This window comes from Hyaena hyaena, unplaced genomic scaffold (assembly GCF_003009895.1).
Source record: "Hyaena hyaena isolate Hyena2069 unplaced genomic scaffold, ASM300989v1 scaffold_93, whole genome shotgun sequence".
In the NCBI taxonomy this organism is placed as follows: Eukaryota; Metazoa; Chordata; class Mammalia; order Carnivora; family Hyaenidae; genus Hyaena; species Hyaena hyaena.
Genome location: NW_024080724.1, coordinates 3,075,907 through 3,090,573, shown reverse-complemented (window position 1 = coordinate 3,090,573; position 14,667 = coordinate 3,075,907). Strand labels below are relative to the sequence as shown.

General features: G+C 50.9%; 1 protein-coding gene across 1 annotated transcript in view; it reads right to left on the bottom strand.

The window, feature by feature from the left end:
* Nucleotides 1–14,667, bottom strand: part of PAX5 (paired box 5) — a 189,506-nt gene that overhangs the window by 113,246 nt on the left and 61,593 nt on the right. Inside the window, exon 6 of the mRNA XM_039234751.1 lies at nt 12,600–12,775. Within this exon, the coding sequence (XP_039090682.1) occupies nt 12,600–12,775 (176 nt within the window). The remainder of the gene's footprint in view (nt 1–12,599; nt 12,776–14,667) is intronic.

Here is a 14,667-nt window from a genome sequence, read left to right as displayed (position 1 = left end):
GCACTGCCAGCACAGAGCGGGGCTCAAACTCGCGAACCATGAGATCATGACCTGAGCTGAAATCAAGAGTCAGAAGCTTCGTCGACTGAGCCACCATATCATAGTTGTTTTAAATTCCCTATATAAGAATTCTAAAATCTCTGTCACATCTGAGTGTGTTTCTTATGCTTACTTTGTCTCTTCAGACTGTGTTTTTTCTTGCCTAACTTTTTGCCAAAAGCTGGACATGAAGCATTGGGTAGCAGAAACTGAAGTAAATAGGCCTACGGGAGGTTTTATGTTAATCTGGAAGATCTCAGCTGTAACTCTGTATGCTCCTATCTCTGCAGATTTCAGTAGCTGTTTGCCCTTTAACCTCAGATCTCTGATGGGTCAAGAAAAGTTGCTGATTTCAGTTTGCTCAGCTTTACTTGTTGTTGTAAATGTGAGAGCAATGACTTCCAAGTTCTTCATATGCCAGAGCTAAAACCGGAGGTCTCTCATATCCTTCTTCCTGGAGTACCTCATTTAGCAGAAACTGAAGTAATGAGTACTTCCTGGAGTACCTCATTTAGCAAATCAGTAAGAGTCTGAGTGGTAAACCCTCTTTGCATTTGTCTGAAATTGTCTTTATTTGCCGTCACTGTTAATGATCATTTACCTGAATACAGATCAATTGTTACTATCTCTTAACACTTAATGATATTTTCTACCGTTTTATGACTACTACTGATGCTGGAAAAAATTGTCGTCAACCTAAAAGTTATACTTTCTCTCTAGTTGCTTTTGTAACTTTCTCTCTTTGTCTCTGATCTTCGATTTCACTACACCTTTGCCAAGATGCACACTTATTTTTATTTAACTTGCTGGGGATTTAGTTATGCCTCTCCAATCTAATGCCATATGTCTTACAACAGTTCTATTCTATACATTCTTTAGCCAATATTTCTTCAAATATTGCCTCACTTCTATTTTTCCTATTTATTTCTCCAGGGCAACTATTAGATATAGTTTGGACCATCTCGTGAAACTCTGCTTTATCTGTAACCCTGTCTTTCAGACTTCCCAACTCCTCAGACTTCTACCCTGCATTCCCGGCAATTTCCTCAGCTCTGTCTCCCAAATCACTAATTTTCTACTCAGCTGTGCCCTATCTGGTATTTAATCCATGAACTGAAATTTTGATTTTGATGGCTAATAAAATTTTTATTTCTAGAAAATGTATTTGGCTCTTAGTCTAATCTGTGTTTTCCTTTTTCATGGTGTTTTCTCCTTTTGTGGTATTTCCTGTCCATTTTTCATCTCGTAGTCATTTTATAGTCTCTTCCAGATTGTCTGTTATTTTATGTTCTTGGAGCAGTAATTCTTCTGGTTACGTCTTCATTTCCCCCTCATTTCCTGGTGTGGTTTGCAATTTTGTAAATTGTGAGCTCATCTTCAGTAGTTCTCGTTCACAGACTGGACTGCAGAAGGATCCAGGTGAGAGTTTATCAGGTGCTTCTATTAGGCATCTCAATGATTTCATTGATATGACCTTAGTTTTTATATTCATCTATCTTCTTGAGTTTCTTGGGAATAATATAAACTAAGATGCCACACTTGTATGTGCCACCGGCTTGGGATTTTAACTTCTTATGGGAAAACTTTGCTGTGCTCGGAGTCCTGTGTGGAAATCAGGGTTTCCACTGCTTTCATCAGTCTGGAGGTGAAATGTGCCCACTGCTCATTTCATGGAAAGTTTCAAGCTTTTTAAAGATGGTTCACCTCCAACCCCCATATCACATAGGTCTCAGGCCAAATCTTCTATCTCAGCATGAGCACCAACATGCCCAGACCCTGTTCACTATGAACTAAGTCCAGGACCAGTAAGTACCCTGAGCCACTGGACATTAGCTCATGCACTTAAAGTTCTGGCTCTGAGCTCCTTCCTAATTTCCAGCTCCCAAGGATTTCCCTCTCTTTAATTTAACATCAGATATATGTCAAAAATATGTTATTCTTATATTTGATCCAGTATTTCTATTGTTTAAGAAAAAAGGGGTGCCTATAATAGTTGAGATCTTGTTATCAGAACCAGATGTTCTTTATTTTTTTTTTTGTAATTTACAAAACAACGTGTGTGTGTGTGTGTGTGTGTCTGTGTGTGTGTGTGTTTAAGAGCTTTGTAAACAGCCAAGTTCCTTAAGCCGAACTTCCAGTGCACTCTCAAAACAAACAAGCTATGAGTAGAATATTGTTTGTTTTCTTTTTTTGTCTATTTTTTGTAATTACACATATTGCTTAGCCTTCTGTAGGGGAAAACACCTCCAACTGCAAAGTCAATTTTCACACAGTACCTTTGGTTGCATCTATTGCTGTTACTTTATGCCACACGGCACAGCATGGGTGGTCAGTGTCACTGACATGGCATATCTGTAAAAATTTCTTGGATGAATGAATGAATAAATGAACGAAAGAACATCCCTGCAAAGCGCGGGCAGCTCTTTCACAATTTGCTTATAATCTTTAAACCCCACAATACACAGAATTTGCCTGTCATCTAAAAGAGTGGAACAGACAGGAAGAAAAACTGTAAACAAGTCAAAATAAAAATAAGAGATGGATTTCCAATTTGTTTTATATCTCACAAAATGTTAGAGCTGGAATGGATCTCAAGGATGACGCCATCTAATCAGCCACCCCAAATGCAGAAGCCATGACCCAGAGGGAAGTGACAGCCCCGAGAGGCATCACCGAAGCCCAAGAGCCCATCTCCTGCTTTTTCACTACGGCAATTTCCTCAGTGTTCCCTCAAATATCCCTCAATCGCGCAAAACGGACCCAATGGGTTTTTTTTGGGAAGCCACCCTTCTGCTTGACCCACAGGAAGGCAAAGAATACTCAGAACATTCTGCTGTTTAGAAAACATCTTAACAGCTGTTCAGGAAGAAATGGGCATCCCTAGGCAAGACTCTAAGAGCAAGTGAAAAAGGTTGAGCCCTTGGAATCCACATAGTTTCACCCCTGGGTCACTTTGAGATGACAACAGCAGAAGGCTAAGGGAAAATACGGCTGGTCTAGAGGAACCAAGCACCTCTAGAGATCTAGGGAGCAAGAATTCCAGCCCAGTCCTTGTTACGGACTCCATCTAAGGGCAAGATGACACCTAAGTTAAATCTCACTTGCATCTCAGTGTTCAGAAAGGGGTTTCTAGGGACACATGGGTGGCTCAGTCGGTTGAGTGTCCAACTCTTGGTTTTGGCTCAGGTCATGATCTCATGGTTCATGAGTTCAAACCCCACATTGGGCTCTGTGCTGACAGTGCGGAGACTGTTTGGGATTCTCTCTCTCTCCCTCTCTCTCTGCCCCTTCCCTGCTCGCGCTCTCTCTCTCTCTCTCTCAAAAATAAACTTTAAAAAAAAAGGGATTTCTAGCCCCAAGGAAGAAGTGGAAAGAAGTGGGAAGAACTGGGAAGAAGTGGGAAGAGAACCACCCTCTCCACTTTCATGGCTCCTTCCATGGGAGGAGCCACTCCTCTGACCCATCAAAGCCAGGACATTCCCTGGGCCACCTCCACCATGCCTTGAGGTCAGAAGTCTTCCTCTGGCATCAGGATTCCACGTACAACTAGGTCAGACAGTGCTTGCTTCCCATGGTAAGGCCTAGCTGTGCCTCTCACTTCGGTCCTGCCCATCTGCAACTGCGTGGGTAAGCCCTCTGCTTCTTTAATCTGTAAAATATATGATTCCTCTGTCCTTCAACATCCCCGAGTTCCTGCACAGCAAGTCCTCATCAGAAGTCAAATGCAAAACTACTAAACTCTCCTTCTCATCAAAGGTTGAGTTGATGATGAGGTACATTCTTATAGACCAAACCTTCTGGTTAGGACATTTTCCCTGAGGTACCCTTGGGTGGCAGGAAGTCACAAAGCCCCAAGCATCAAATTGGAAAATCTATGAATGGTGCCCCAGAATATCTGGGATATTTCTGGGCTATTAGAAAGGCTGCATTCTCAAGCACTATGGTCACAGCAGCCCTGTACATGCAGAAATGCACTGATTAGCATATGGTCATCACATTTATCCATAAGACAGAGCCCTTTGAAACCTTCTGCGGCACCTCTGTGGGTGTGGTTGAGGATCGTGCCCAGGGCCTCCACAGGATGTTCATGTGATCATTCCCTTTCCACTCTGTCAGAAACAACATAGCTTCCTTTGGGGAACTATCCCATTTTCCCCTGGTGCACAATGAGAAGCACACCACTGACTGCTTCCCACTTTGCTTGGACCATCAGAAATCTCACAATCAAATCTGAGCTCAACTCTAGTAAGCTGAGGGCCTGGCTGCAGAGTTGGGGGATTTGGGGGTAGGTGGGAGGAGGTAAGGGAGCAGAGAAGAAAGAGGAGAAGCAGTGCATCACAGGGCCACAGTTCCTGGTCAGCACCCCAAGACTGGAGAGAAGGCCAGCCCCAGCCAGGGCTGACAGCTATCTCTAGGGATACAGCGACTTTGTCTGTACCTTGGCAAATAAGCCTCCTGGTCCCCCAACACCCTGAGTCTCCTCATAGCAGCAGAAAAATCTTCTACTCTGTATTTGATTGGATCTTGATAGTCCCTGGTTTACAATCTTGCAGAGGCTTCTCCTTATTCTCAAGACAAAACCCAAAGCTGTGGCCCTAGTCCACACCTGGCCACCATGACCTCATTACTTGCACCACAGGCCACTTTCTGCCTCCCATGCTTACCAGCCACACAGGATATCTTTTGGTTACTAGACCAAAGTCGTTCCAGCCTGAAGCCTTTGTGTAGGCTGTTCCCTCTGCCTAGAACACTGTTCCCTGCCATACTTCCCCTTCTTGAGCTCAAAGGTACATCCTCAGAGAGACACTCCCTGACACACACACACCTCCCATCTAGATGAGGTCCCGCTCTACTCTTTGGTCTTCCTCTTCAGAGCACCCAGCACACTCTGTGATACCTGGTAATAAGACACCATTTTTCCTGGCATAATAATTTTGTCAAAATCTGTCTCCTTTGCTAAAGGGTAAATTCTGGGGATCATGTCTGTCTTTGTTGCTGCTGTGTCCCAACACTTAGAACAGTACCTGGCACAGAGGGGTGCTCCATAAATATCTGCTGAATGAAGCCAATAAATCAATCAGGAAGTGTCCGCACATGCAGAGGAAAGGACACGGACTCCAGAGGACAGTCTTCACCCGCAAAAAGCAGGGAGCAGAGAATGGGGCAGTCCTATGAGCTACATCATTTGAGGCTGTTACTTAGTCTCTCTCTGCTTCAGTTTCCTTATCTGCCACATGAAGACCCCACTGTAAGCATCCTCTGCTTCACAGAGCCAGACTCCCCTGCGAGGGATCGTTGGGCTGTAAGCAGTGCTCCCTTGGTCTCAGGTTAGGCATTGCTCTCCCCGCCCCCTGCAAGCTGTGGCACCTGCTGCCAGGACACGGGTCTGTTTAATCCTCTCCACCCTCCTTCCCGGAGGGGCCTGGCTCTGAGCTCCTGGGCAGAAGATTCTCAGTACCATGGGTGGGCAGTGGGGCTGGCAGCAGCCCCTACTATCAGACTTCCTCACCAGAAGCCCCCACCCTGCTCATGGCACGAGAGGAACTGGAGTCATCACTAGCCTCCCAAGAGCTCACAGCCTCCAGCCCCTTGCCACTCAGGGCCACGGCGCCAGGCCCCAGGCTGGCCCCCCGCCGAGTGAGGATCCCCGGGGGGGAAATGTCCCTTGAGCGCCCCTTCCATCCTGCAGCATTAAAGGTCTCCTTTTTTTCACCTCCCCTGTTTCTTCCCCTCTTCCCAACAACCCCCCCTGTTCTTCATGCCTTAGAATTATTCTTCCAGGTTGGAAGAGGCTTGACATTTAGCTAATCAGGTCCTCAGAATTAGAGTCCTGAACTTCTAATATAGCAAATATGAATAAGGATAGATTCTACTTACATGCCTCTGGTGACAGGAGGCTCACTGCTTCACAAGGAGGCCCACCCCACTGGTGAGGAAGCTTGGGCTATTAGAAAGTTCTTTTCGCTTGCCTCCTTCCCTGCTCGCATCCCCAAGTCTTCCCTTCTTCAGGCCAAACAGCCCCAATTTCTCCAGTCATCCCTCCCAGGAAAGAGCTTTCAATCATCTCTTCTAAATGCTCTCTACTTTATCCACAAAGGAAGATACAGCCCTGAGCACAGCCTTACGAGGGAGTGCTGGGGTAAGCAGAGCAAAGCCAGGTTGGTGTGGCACAGCACAGTCACTACCCTCAGACTCCGTTCATCTGCCAGAAACCACACCGGTTCCCGTGGCAGCCCCAACACCTTCTACCCCATGCATGGCTCCCAGGATGATAGACTGAGCCCCTGGGTGTGTCCCCAGGAGACCAGTCACCTGTAAGAATCAGCGGGCAGCCTGCCTCTGCCGGGAGCAACCCCGGGGACGAGCAGCCTAGACTCTGGGGCCAGGGATATGGGCTCCAATCTCTGCCCTGCACTTGCTGCACACCCTCGGCTGCGTTACTGCTCACCTCACTAAGCCATCCTGTTTGCACGAAGGTGATAATGGCGTTGTCGTGACTTTGTGATGACATGGGACAAGGAAGGGGCTCCTCAGAACACACCCAAGCACATGGTGAGCAATGAATACATCATCGTTACAACCAGCACTACAGTAACGATTAGAATCTGATGCTTTTATGAACTCAGACAAGAAGCAACTCAGTGCGAGCTGAACTGGGTCAGTGAAGGCCTCCAGGCCAAGCAGGACTCCTGATGGGCCCGGACAGGGCAGATTTAGAAACACAATGAAGGAATATTCTATGCAGGAAATAGTGAGCAAGAGGTTGGAGTAAGAAACCAACAGTAAGCGGTGCCTGGGTGGCCCAGTCAGTTAAACATCTGACTCTTGATTTCAGCTCAGGTCATGGTCTGACGGTTTGTGGGATTGAGCCCCTCATCGGGCTCTGCACTGACAGTGCTGAGCCTGCTTGGTATTCTCTCTCCCTCTCCGCCCCTCCCCTGCTCGCGCACACACACACACCCTCTCTCTCCCCCGGTAAATAAATCAACATTTAAAAAGAGAACATTAAAAGAGTAATACTTGAAGTAGCTGCCCCCCCCCCCCCGCCGCATGCTCAGAGCCCTCCCTGCTGCTCCCACGCTCATGCACACTCACAAGCGCACACACACACATGCACCACACATACAAGCCCATGGTCTGTGACCCCTTAGAGGAGCAGCCCAGCCCTCAAGGGGCAGTGAGAGGTCAGGCCTGGCCACAGCCAGAGCATCCTGTGGGCAAGCGGAGACACATGGCCGGGCGGGGGTGGGGTGGGGGGGTGAAGGGCCATGATGGGGATGAAGGGCGGGGGTTGGGGTCTCGAGCGGGGGAAACCATGAGGGGCTCCCAAGTGAGGATGGGCTTCAGAACGAGAGCTCTGACTGTAGCAGCAGCAGGGACAGGGTGAGAGGCAGAAGTCCCAGGGAAGGCTGCTTCCAGATGAGCAGAGTACTCCAGGCCACAGACACAAGGTTCTCTGGGGCTCACTGTCCCCACAGCAGTCAGACCTCCTCCCCTCCACATGCCAGCCCTCTGGGGTTTGGCTCACCTGCTACTTCTCCAGGCCCCTTGTCCGGACTGCCTCTCACTCATCCTCCATTCAGCCACCTAACCTGGCCCACAGTTCCCTGCTGTCTCACAATCTTCATGCCTTCGCCCACATTGTCCTTCCGCCTAGAATGCCCCCACCAGCTGTCTCTCCCATCTCCACAGGCCTGGATTCTGCCCATCCCTCAAGACAGAGCACTAACGGCATCTCCTCCAGGAAGCCTTCCTTCCTTCTTCCTCAGCCCAGCGCACGGGTCTCCTCAGTCCCTCCTCTCCCCACCTCACCTCCTGGTGGGCACAGACCCACTACAGAGGAAAATGAGCTCCTTGAAGAAAGGAAGGCTGTCCAGCACCTCATCTTACCCCCCACCCACGGTCCCAGCCTTTTTTCTGACTCAGGTGGGTGTTCAGACCATCTCTGATGAGGAAACTCAATTACGCTCAAAAACACAGGAGGAGGACACGCACAGGAATCCGGGATGCTCGGCCCAGGCCCACCAGCCTGGAGACCCGCCGCCGTTCAGGGGGCAAAGCAGCATGAGCAAGCGGGACGCATTTCTGGTGGCTTTCTCTCGCAGACAAGGGACAGGCCCTCTCCCCGTTTAACCCCCCATGACCTTTGAACTTCCCGGGAGGTCAGCAGCACGTCCCCTTCCCCAGCTGTCTCTCTGTCTCTGGCCCGATGGGAGGGAGGGCCCTGGGCCGGTTCCATTTTGCGCCCGTATTGATCTGTTGGCAGCAATGGGCTGGATAATTAGCCAGGAATTAGGGTTTCTATTACAGCCAGGAGGCTGCTCCAGCTGATTTATCACCTGAATAATTTACTGTGATTGAAAGGAAATTAAAATGAACTCCATTTGACAACTGTGAGCTTTTATGGGCTTTAGTGAAGGCTCAAAAGCCAGATTAATAGCCTGGTGTTGGTTAATAGTCTGCCGAGAGTAAATACGGCAGGCTGTGCTCGGAGGCGGCCTTCCTGCCGAGGCCAGAGGAGGGACGCGCTCCCGCCAGGAGCAGGCAGGCGACAGCGGCACCGCGAGTTTTACTGAAACAGATTCCACTGTTGGAAACGCACGCGCCACCGGCACTTGGCTCTTTCCTTTTCTTTCTTTTTTTCCCTCTCTTCCCCTTCAGCGTGATTTTTACTCACTCCACACGTAGGGAAAATAGAATTACTTTTTCAATAACCATTTTGAAAAGGAAGTGTTTCATTGCCCCAGAAGTATGTACACATCACACCCAGGGCCAAGGGTTTACTAAGTTTCCATACAAACGCAGGAAGCCTAGCCTGCCCACCCAGGGCGGATCTGGGTGGGAACAGCGGCAAGCTGGGGGTGGGCGTGATTGGCAGGACCCCACCCCCACCCCACCCCCTGGGCCTGGCATCGACGAGGGATGTTCTTCCCACGAGTGGTTGAGATGAGTAATCTAGGAGGATTTGACCACCAGAGCCCATGGCGAGAAAGACTCGGAGGATTCTGGAATGACAGGCAGACTCCAGCTGCCAAAGACCAGTTCTGAGAATCAGCCAGTTAGAAAACGCTGCTAGAATCTTTTGGGGACGGGGAGGCTCATGCAACCATCTAACACAAAATGAGGACAGAAGACCCTGAAGGCAAGTTCCAGCTCTGTGGCCTCAACAAGTCCTGGAAGATCCCTGAGCTGAAAATGGTGCGAATGGGAAAAAAAATATTCCAGTCTGCAAAATGGAGCTCACAGGTCTTGCCCACACCGTTCAGTAGGCATTTAAATTGCGAGTCCAAGGAGAGAACGGATGGGAAAGACCTTAGAAAACTGTACAGCAGGTACCCTGCTTAGGTGGGGACTAACTTTGTTGGGTTACTGCCGTGCTATTGCTGTTGTCGGCAAAACCACAATTACAGCCACCACAGATAAGGAAACTGAGGCCCGGAGAAAAAGCCACATGCCCAACTGGGCAGAGCCAGGACTCAAGTCGAACTCCCTTAACCCCCAAGCCAGATAAAGCTCTTTCTTCCCCACAGGCTGCTTAGTGAACCTGACAGCAAGCCCCCCCGCCCCCCCAAGGCCACTGGGCCACGGACACAGGTCTGCTAGCATATAGAAGAGACGCCACCCTCAGCTGCCAGAGCTCCAGGGCCCCCTTCTTGGGGCCACCGCCATGCCATGCTGCTCAGGGGCTCACGAGGCAAGGCAGAGAGTGGGCCTGAGGGGGTTCCTATCCCTGTGTGTCAACCTTGTATGGCAACCCATACCCTTGACATGCACCCTTCCCCGGGCTGTGGCCCCTCGCTTTGGCTGTCATTTGTCCAGTGACTGGGAACCAGGAGCGAGGGTACGTCATTCATAGTCCAGTGCCTGTGTGTGTGCCTGGCAGCCCCACGGCCTCACCTTCCATCTCTCCTCATTACGCCGCATTACGGGGAGGTGAAGCAGATTAACCAGAAAGCACTGAGTCAGTCATTATCCCGCCACACGCTTGCCCACAGGCCCCGCCTCAGAGCCACACAGACACAGGCCCGCGGTCATGTCCGCGCCATTCTGAAGGACACTGCACAGCCAGACTGCTAGGCACAGGGCCCTTGCAGAGTTTGTAACTCAGGTCTCCTCGCCGCCAGGCCCGTCTCTCTACATGGGCCTATCAGGACCTGTCCCTCGATGTCGCCTCCTCTGCAATGTCTCCCCTGATGCTCCCAAATGAGGCAACTTCCCGGCTCAGCACGGCCCACAGAACCTTCTCCCTTACCTTGCAGGTTCTGGATCCATGTCACATTGCCCCTGAGAGAGTGTGGGCAGACAGAGTTGGCACCTGACTCATCCCTCCGTCCCCTGGGTGCCCGGCACTGTGCCAACCTCACAGGCAGCATGCAAGAAATAGGTTGGATGAATGAACATATGAATGTCTAAGCAAGTAAGGAAACACACGGATGGCCTCTGGACTCCTCCCAGGTATGATGCTCTGTGGTCTCTGCCCAGATTTCCTGGGCATTCAAAGCTAAATACGATGCAGATTCTGAATTCCGTAAGAACTGTGGGAAACCGAGTCTCTAACGCGGAATCCCTGTGTTAAGTAAACAGGAACTTAACACAAGTGCTGGAGGCTCCAGGAAGCAGAGGCCAGGCTAAGTATAGCGGCCTGGGCCCTTACTCTTCACCACTCACTTGCTGGGTGACCCTACACAAACCCTGTCCCCTTCTCGGGGCCTCTGAAAAAATGAGGGAGTTGAAAGCTTGCCTCTGTACTTACTCTCTGCTAGTCTCTAAAATCATGTGATCCTGTCAATGGTTAGAAGATGGATTTTCTCCCCAGTTCTGAAAGGAAAGGAAGCCTTCATCCAAGCAAGTTTCCTTTTCTTTCTCCTGCATCAGATGGAATGTGGCTTTGGCCATCTCCCAGAAGGGCCTCTGAGCAGGGGGAGAGGCTGTTTGTGATGGAAACAGACTCTTTTCCTGAAAGCTCAAGGTCTAGAGTGTGTGGGATCAGCTCTGTCCAGCCCACAGGACCACCTCATTCCCAGAGGAGACTTCACGTGTAGGAGAAAGACCAAAATCTTGACCACAGCCTACAAGACCTGGTTCATCTCCCCAACACCCCGCGCCCCCACTCCCTGAAGCCCAGACACACCGGCTCTCTTGGCTGTCTTTCCATTCCTCACTCTTGCCGTGTCCTCTCTTACCTCAAGCCCCTCCCCCTTACCTCAAGCTGTTCCCTCTGCCAGGCACATTCCCCCAACCCCGTGTCCCTTCTCCTCAGGGCTCAGCATAAAAGCATTTCCTCCTGGAAGCCATGGCGGCCTCCAGGCTGGCTCAGCTGTGCTAGAGGTTCCCTGTGGGCAGGGCCAAGCCTGTGTTGTCCACTGACAGTACCTAGTTCCTGGCTCCATGCTTTGCACACAGTTGATACTCCTCAATGTTTGTTGAGTGAATACATGACTCACTGTGTGGCCTCTAGGTAAGCGTCTCTGCCTCTCTGGGCCTCAGTTTCTCCATCTGAAAACAAAGCAGCTGAATGGTCTGGGAGAGCCCTCGCAAGAACTGCTCAGCCAGCCAGACTGGCATAGGATGGTGACCCCGGGGGCCTTGCTCACTCCTCACTAATCAGCATCCCCTCTGGCACCCTTCCTCTCCACGGGAGCGTGTGCACACAGCCCACATGGCTTTGAGTGGATCTGTAGGGAAACTTCAGAAGCCCCATCTAATTAGCATGTAAAGGCAGCTCTGTGGGGCCAGTCCTCAGCACCAGCATCAGCTAGTGAGGTCCCTCCGACTTGCGACCAGAACGGAGCTCTCAGTGGGCAGGAACCATACCTGAGCCTCCTGTGCCTGCCGGGTGACCGGCCCAGACGGGGCATCAGGAAACGGGTCTCCTGAGTTGCATCTACTACTTAGGGACTTTATCCAGACCCCAGAAGCCTCCCACTGGGCAGAGCCTTTCTGGTCCCACAGCCAAGACCGTGACTGCTTCTCTGTCCAGGGCCAGCAAGGGTCATCCTTCTACTTCTCTCTGTCTGGCAAATGCCCCAGTGGGGAGTTTGTCCAGTGAAACGCTTCTGCATCTCCAGACTCTGGGATTCTGTCTCTAAAGCACGCCAGGGCCAGCTGACGCAGGGGCTGACGGTGGGGTACACACTGGCACCACGATGACGTGGTTTGTGGCCATGTTTCCGTCTTCATCCTGACTGGCAGGATGGTGATCCAAGACCACCGAGTGGCCTGGAGGTAATTACACCAGCTCTGTGCCGAGAGCCTGGGGAAAGGACTCCATTCAGCAAAGGCAGAGCGGCCACACAAGTCATGCGGCCACCACACCCCCACCCCCACCCCCACCCCACAGGCCGGCCAGGGAGACAGAGGCACCAGAGGCTGGAGCCCCAGACAAGTCCTCCTAACCTCAGGGGACGCTGCAGCCGTCCAAGTCGGGCTGAGAACAGCCAGAAGCCCGTCCCTGAGTAGCACCTGGCATTCCCGCCCACACCCCGCCAAACGCCTTGGGGAGGGCCCCCCGGGTCTGCGTCTGGCTGCGGGTACGGCGGGCAGGGGGCCGCGGGGCGTACCTGCTCAGGCTTGATGGGCTCTGTGGTGGTGAAGATGTCCGAGTAGTGCTGCCTCTCGAACACACGGTCCAGCACCTCCAGCTGCTGCTGTGTGAACAGTTCTCCCCGCATTTGCTTCCGGAGGAAGTCTCTGCCCGGCAGTGAGTGGCCGTTCGGCACCGGAGACTCCTGAATACCTGTGATGAGAATGAGAGAGGAAGGGGGAGGGGGTGCAGGTGACACAAGTTGCTAAAGAAAGACACGTCAGACGGGAGAGAAGACAGCCTGAGAGACCCACAAGCCCAGCTCCTTTCCTGATGGGAGAGGAAACAGACAGGGGCTCAGACAGGGGGCCCTCAGTCAAGGTTACCCTGCCTAGTTAGTGCAGAGCCAGCCTCCGGTAGCCACCTGCCAGGCAGCAGGTGAAGCCCCTTCTACATGCAGCATCTCATCTAAAACTAACAACAACCCCAAGGTACACAACATTATTTTCCCCATTTTGCAGATGAGAACATTGAGACTTGAGAAATTAAGTCATTTACCTGCAGATTAGAGCTCAGGTTGACTGGAAGTCTTAATTACCAGGTGCCACTTCCTCTTCTTCAGAGAAGAACCCCCGCCCCCTGGAGGTACAGTTTTGTCCCAGAACTGATGCCCTTCCCCAGGACATCTGCCACCCCATCACACGACCAGTCAATAAAGCACTGTGCCAGGACAGCTGTGGGGAAGGAAACCGCTCTCATACAATTCTGGTGGGACCCCACTGGTCACAAAATCCATCCAAGTCACAAATGCATATTTCCTTTGATAAAAACAGTGGCACCTCTGGACATTTTTTTTTTTTTTTTACCGCTAGACTCACACATACGGGAAGTGATGTATGTACGAGGTTCTGGTAGCAAAAGCCTGGAAACAGCACAAGAATTTATTTGTAGGGGCTGGATAAGTAAGTTACGGTGTGCTCACACGGTGAGCCGCTGCAAAAGGCAACAAGGGCTCCCACCGTGAACTGATACAGAGAGATCTTCAGGATACACTGTCGTATGAAAAATAAACCAGGTACAGCACAGCATGTATAATGTATAACCTTTTGTGTAAAAAAAAAAAAAAAAAAGGGAGGGGGGAAGAAAATAAGACTTTACATGCGTTTTGTGTATATATATACAAAAGGAACTCCGGAGGGCACCATGAGAAACATTTAGAGCGCATACCCGTCCTTTCCCGGGAGGTAGGAACTAAGTGGATGGGGTGAAGGGAGGGACGCTTTTTTGTCCTTTGTTTTGTGTCACTGCAGAACCTTAAATATACCACTTACTCAAGAGCACGAATTACCAAGAAAGGACAAGATTAAATTCTGTATATGTTCTATACTGTCAGCTCTTCACACTGCCACAGTCACTGGTGATAATGCTTACGTTTCAAAGAAAATATTACAAATTACCAATAAAAGAGAATGGGAAGAAATGTTTTTTGTGAGCCTAGAGCCTGAACCACTCAAAATGAAAGACACAACAAGGAAGGCCAAAGTTTCCAGCGAGGGAGTGGCCTCGAGGGCCATCATCTCCCAGGGTCCCGGTGGACCCGGCTGCTGATCAGGGCTGACCACAGACACAGCGGATCCCAGGGCTTTGCCACTGGGGAGCCCCAGGGGACACCAGCCCGCGTCAGATCTCTCACAGGCCCTCACACAGGCCTTGCCCGATTCTCCGCTACATCCCGCCCCACCAGCACATGCTGCCCTAGACGGCACCCATCATGTCAGGGTCCACACGTGTGAGGAAGGAGGCCAAAGCAAGGAGCTTGAAGAACTGGGAAGCTGTGTCCCTGAGAGGCTGCTGAAAGCTGGTGTTTCCCTAACTGTGCTATCTGGGGGCAAATGTAATGCAGGGTCTGACATGTGAGCAACACCAGCTTTGGGTGTTCACACGAATGCTGGCCTTCCAGAGTCCTCCGTGGAGGCTGACTGCTTAGAGCACCCAGAATCCTCTATGGGAAGGGCCTTCAGAGGTAGCTCATAAAGCCCCTTGAGAAAACAGATCCCAGCTCCATGTGGACCCAAGAGCCTGAACGACCATACACCCCAATACGG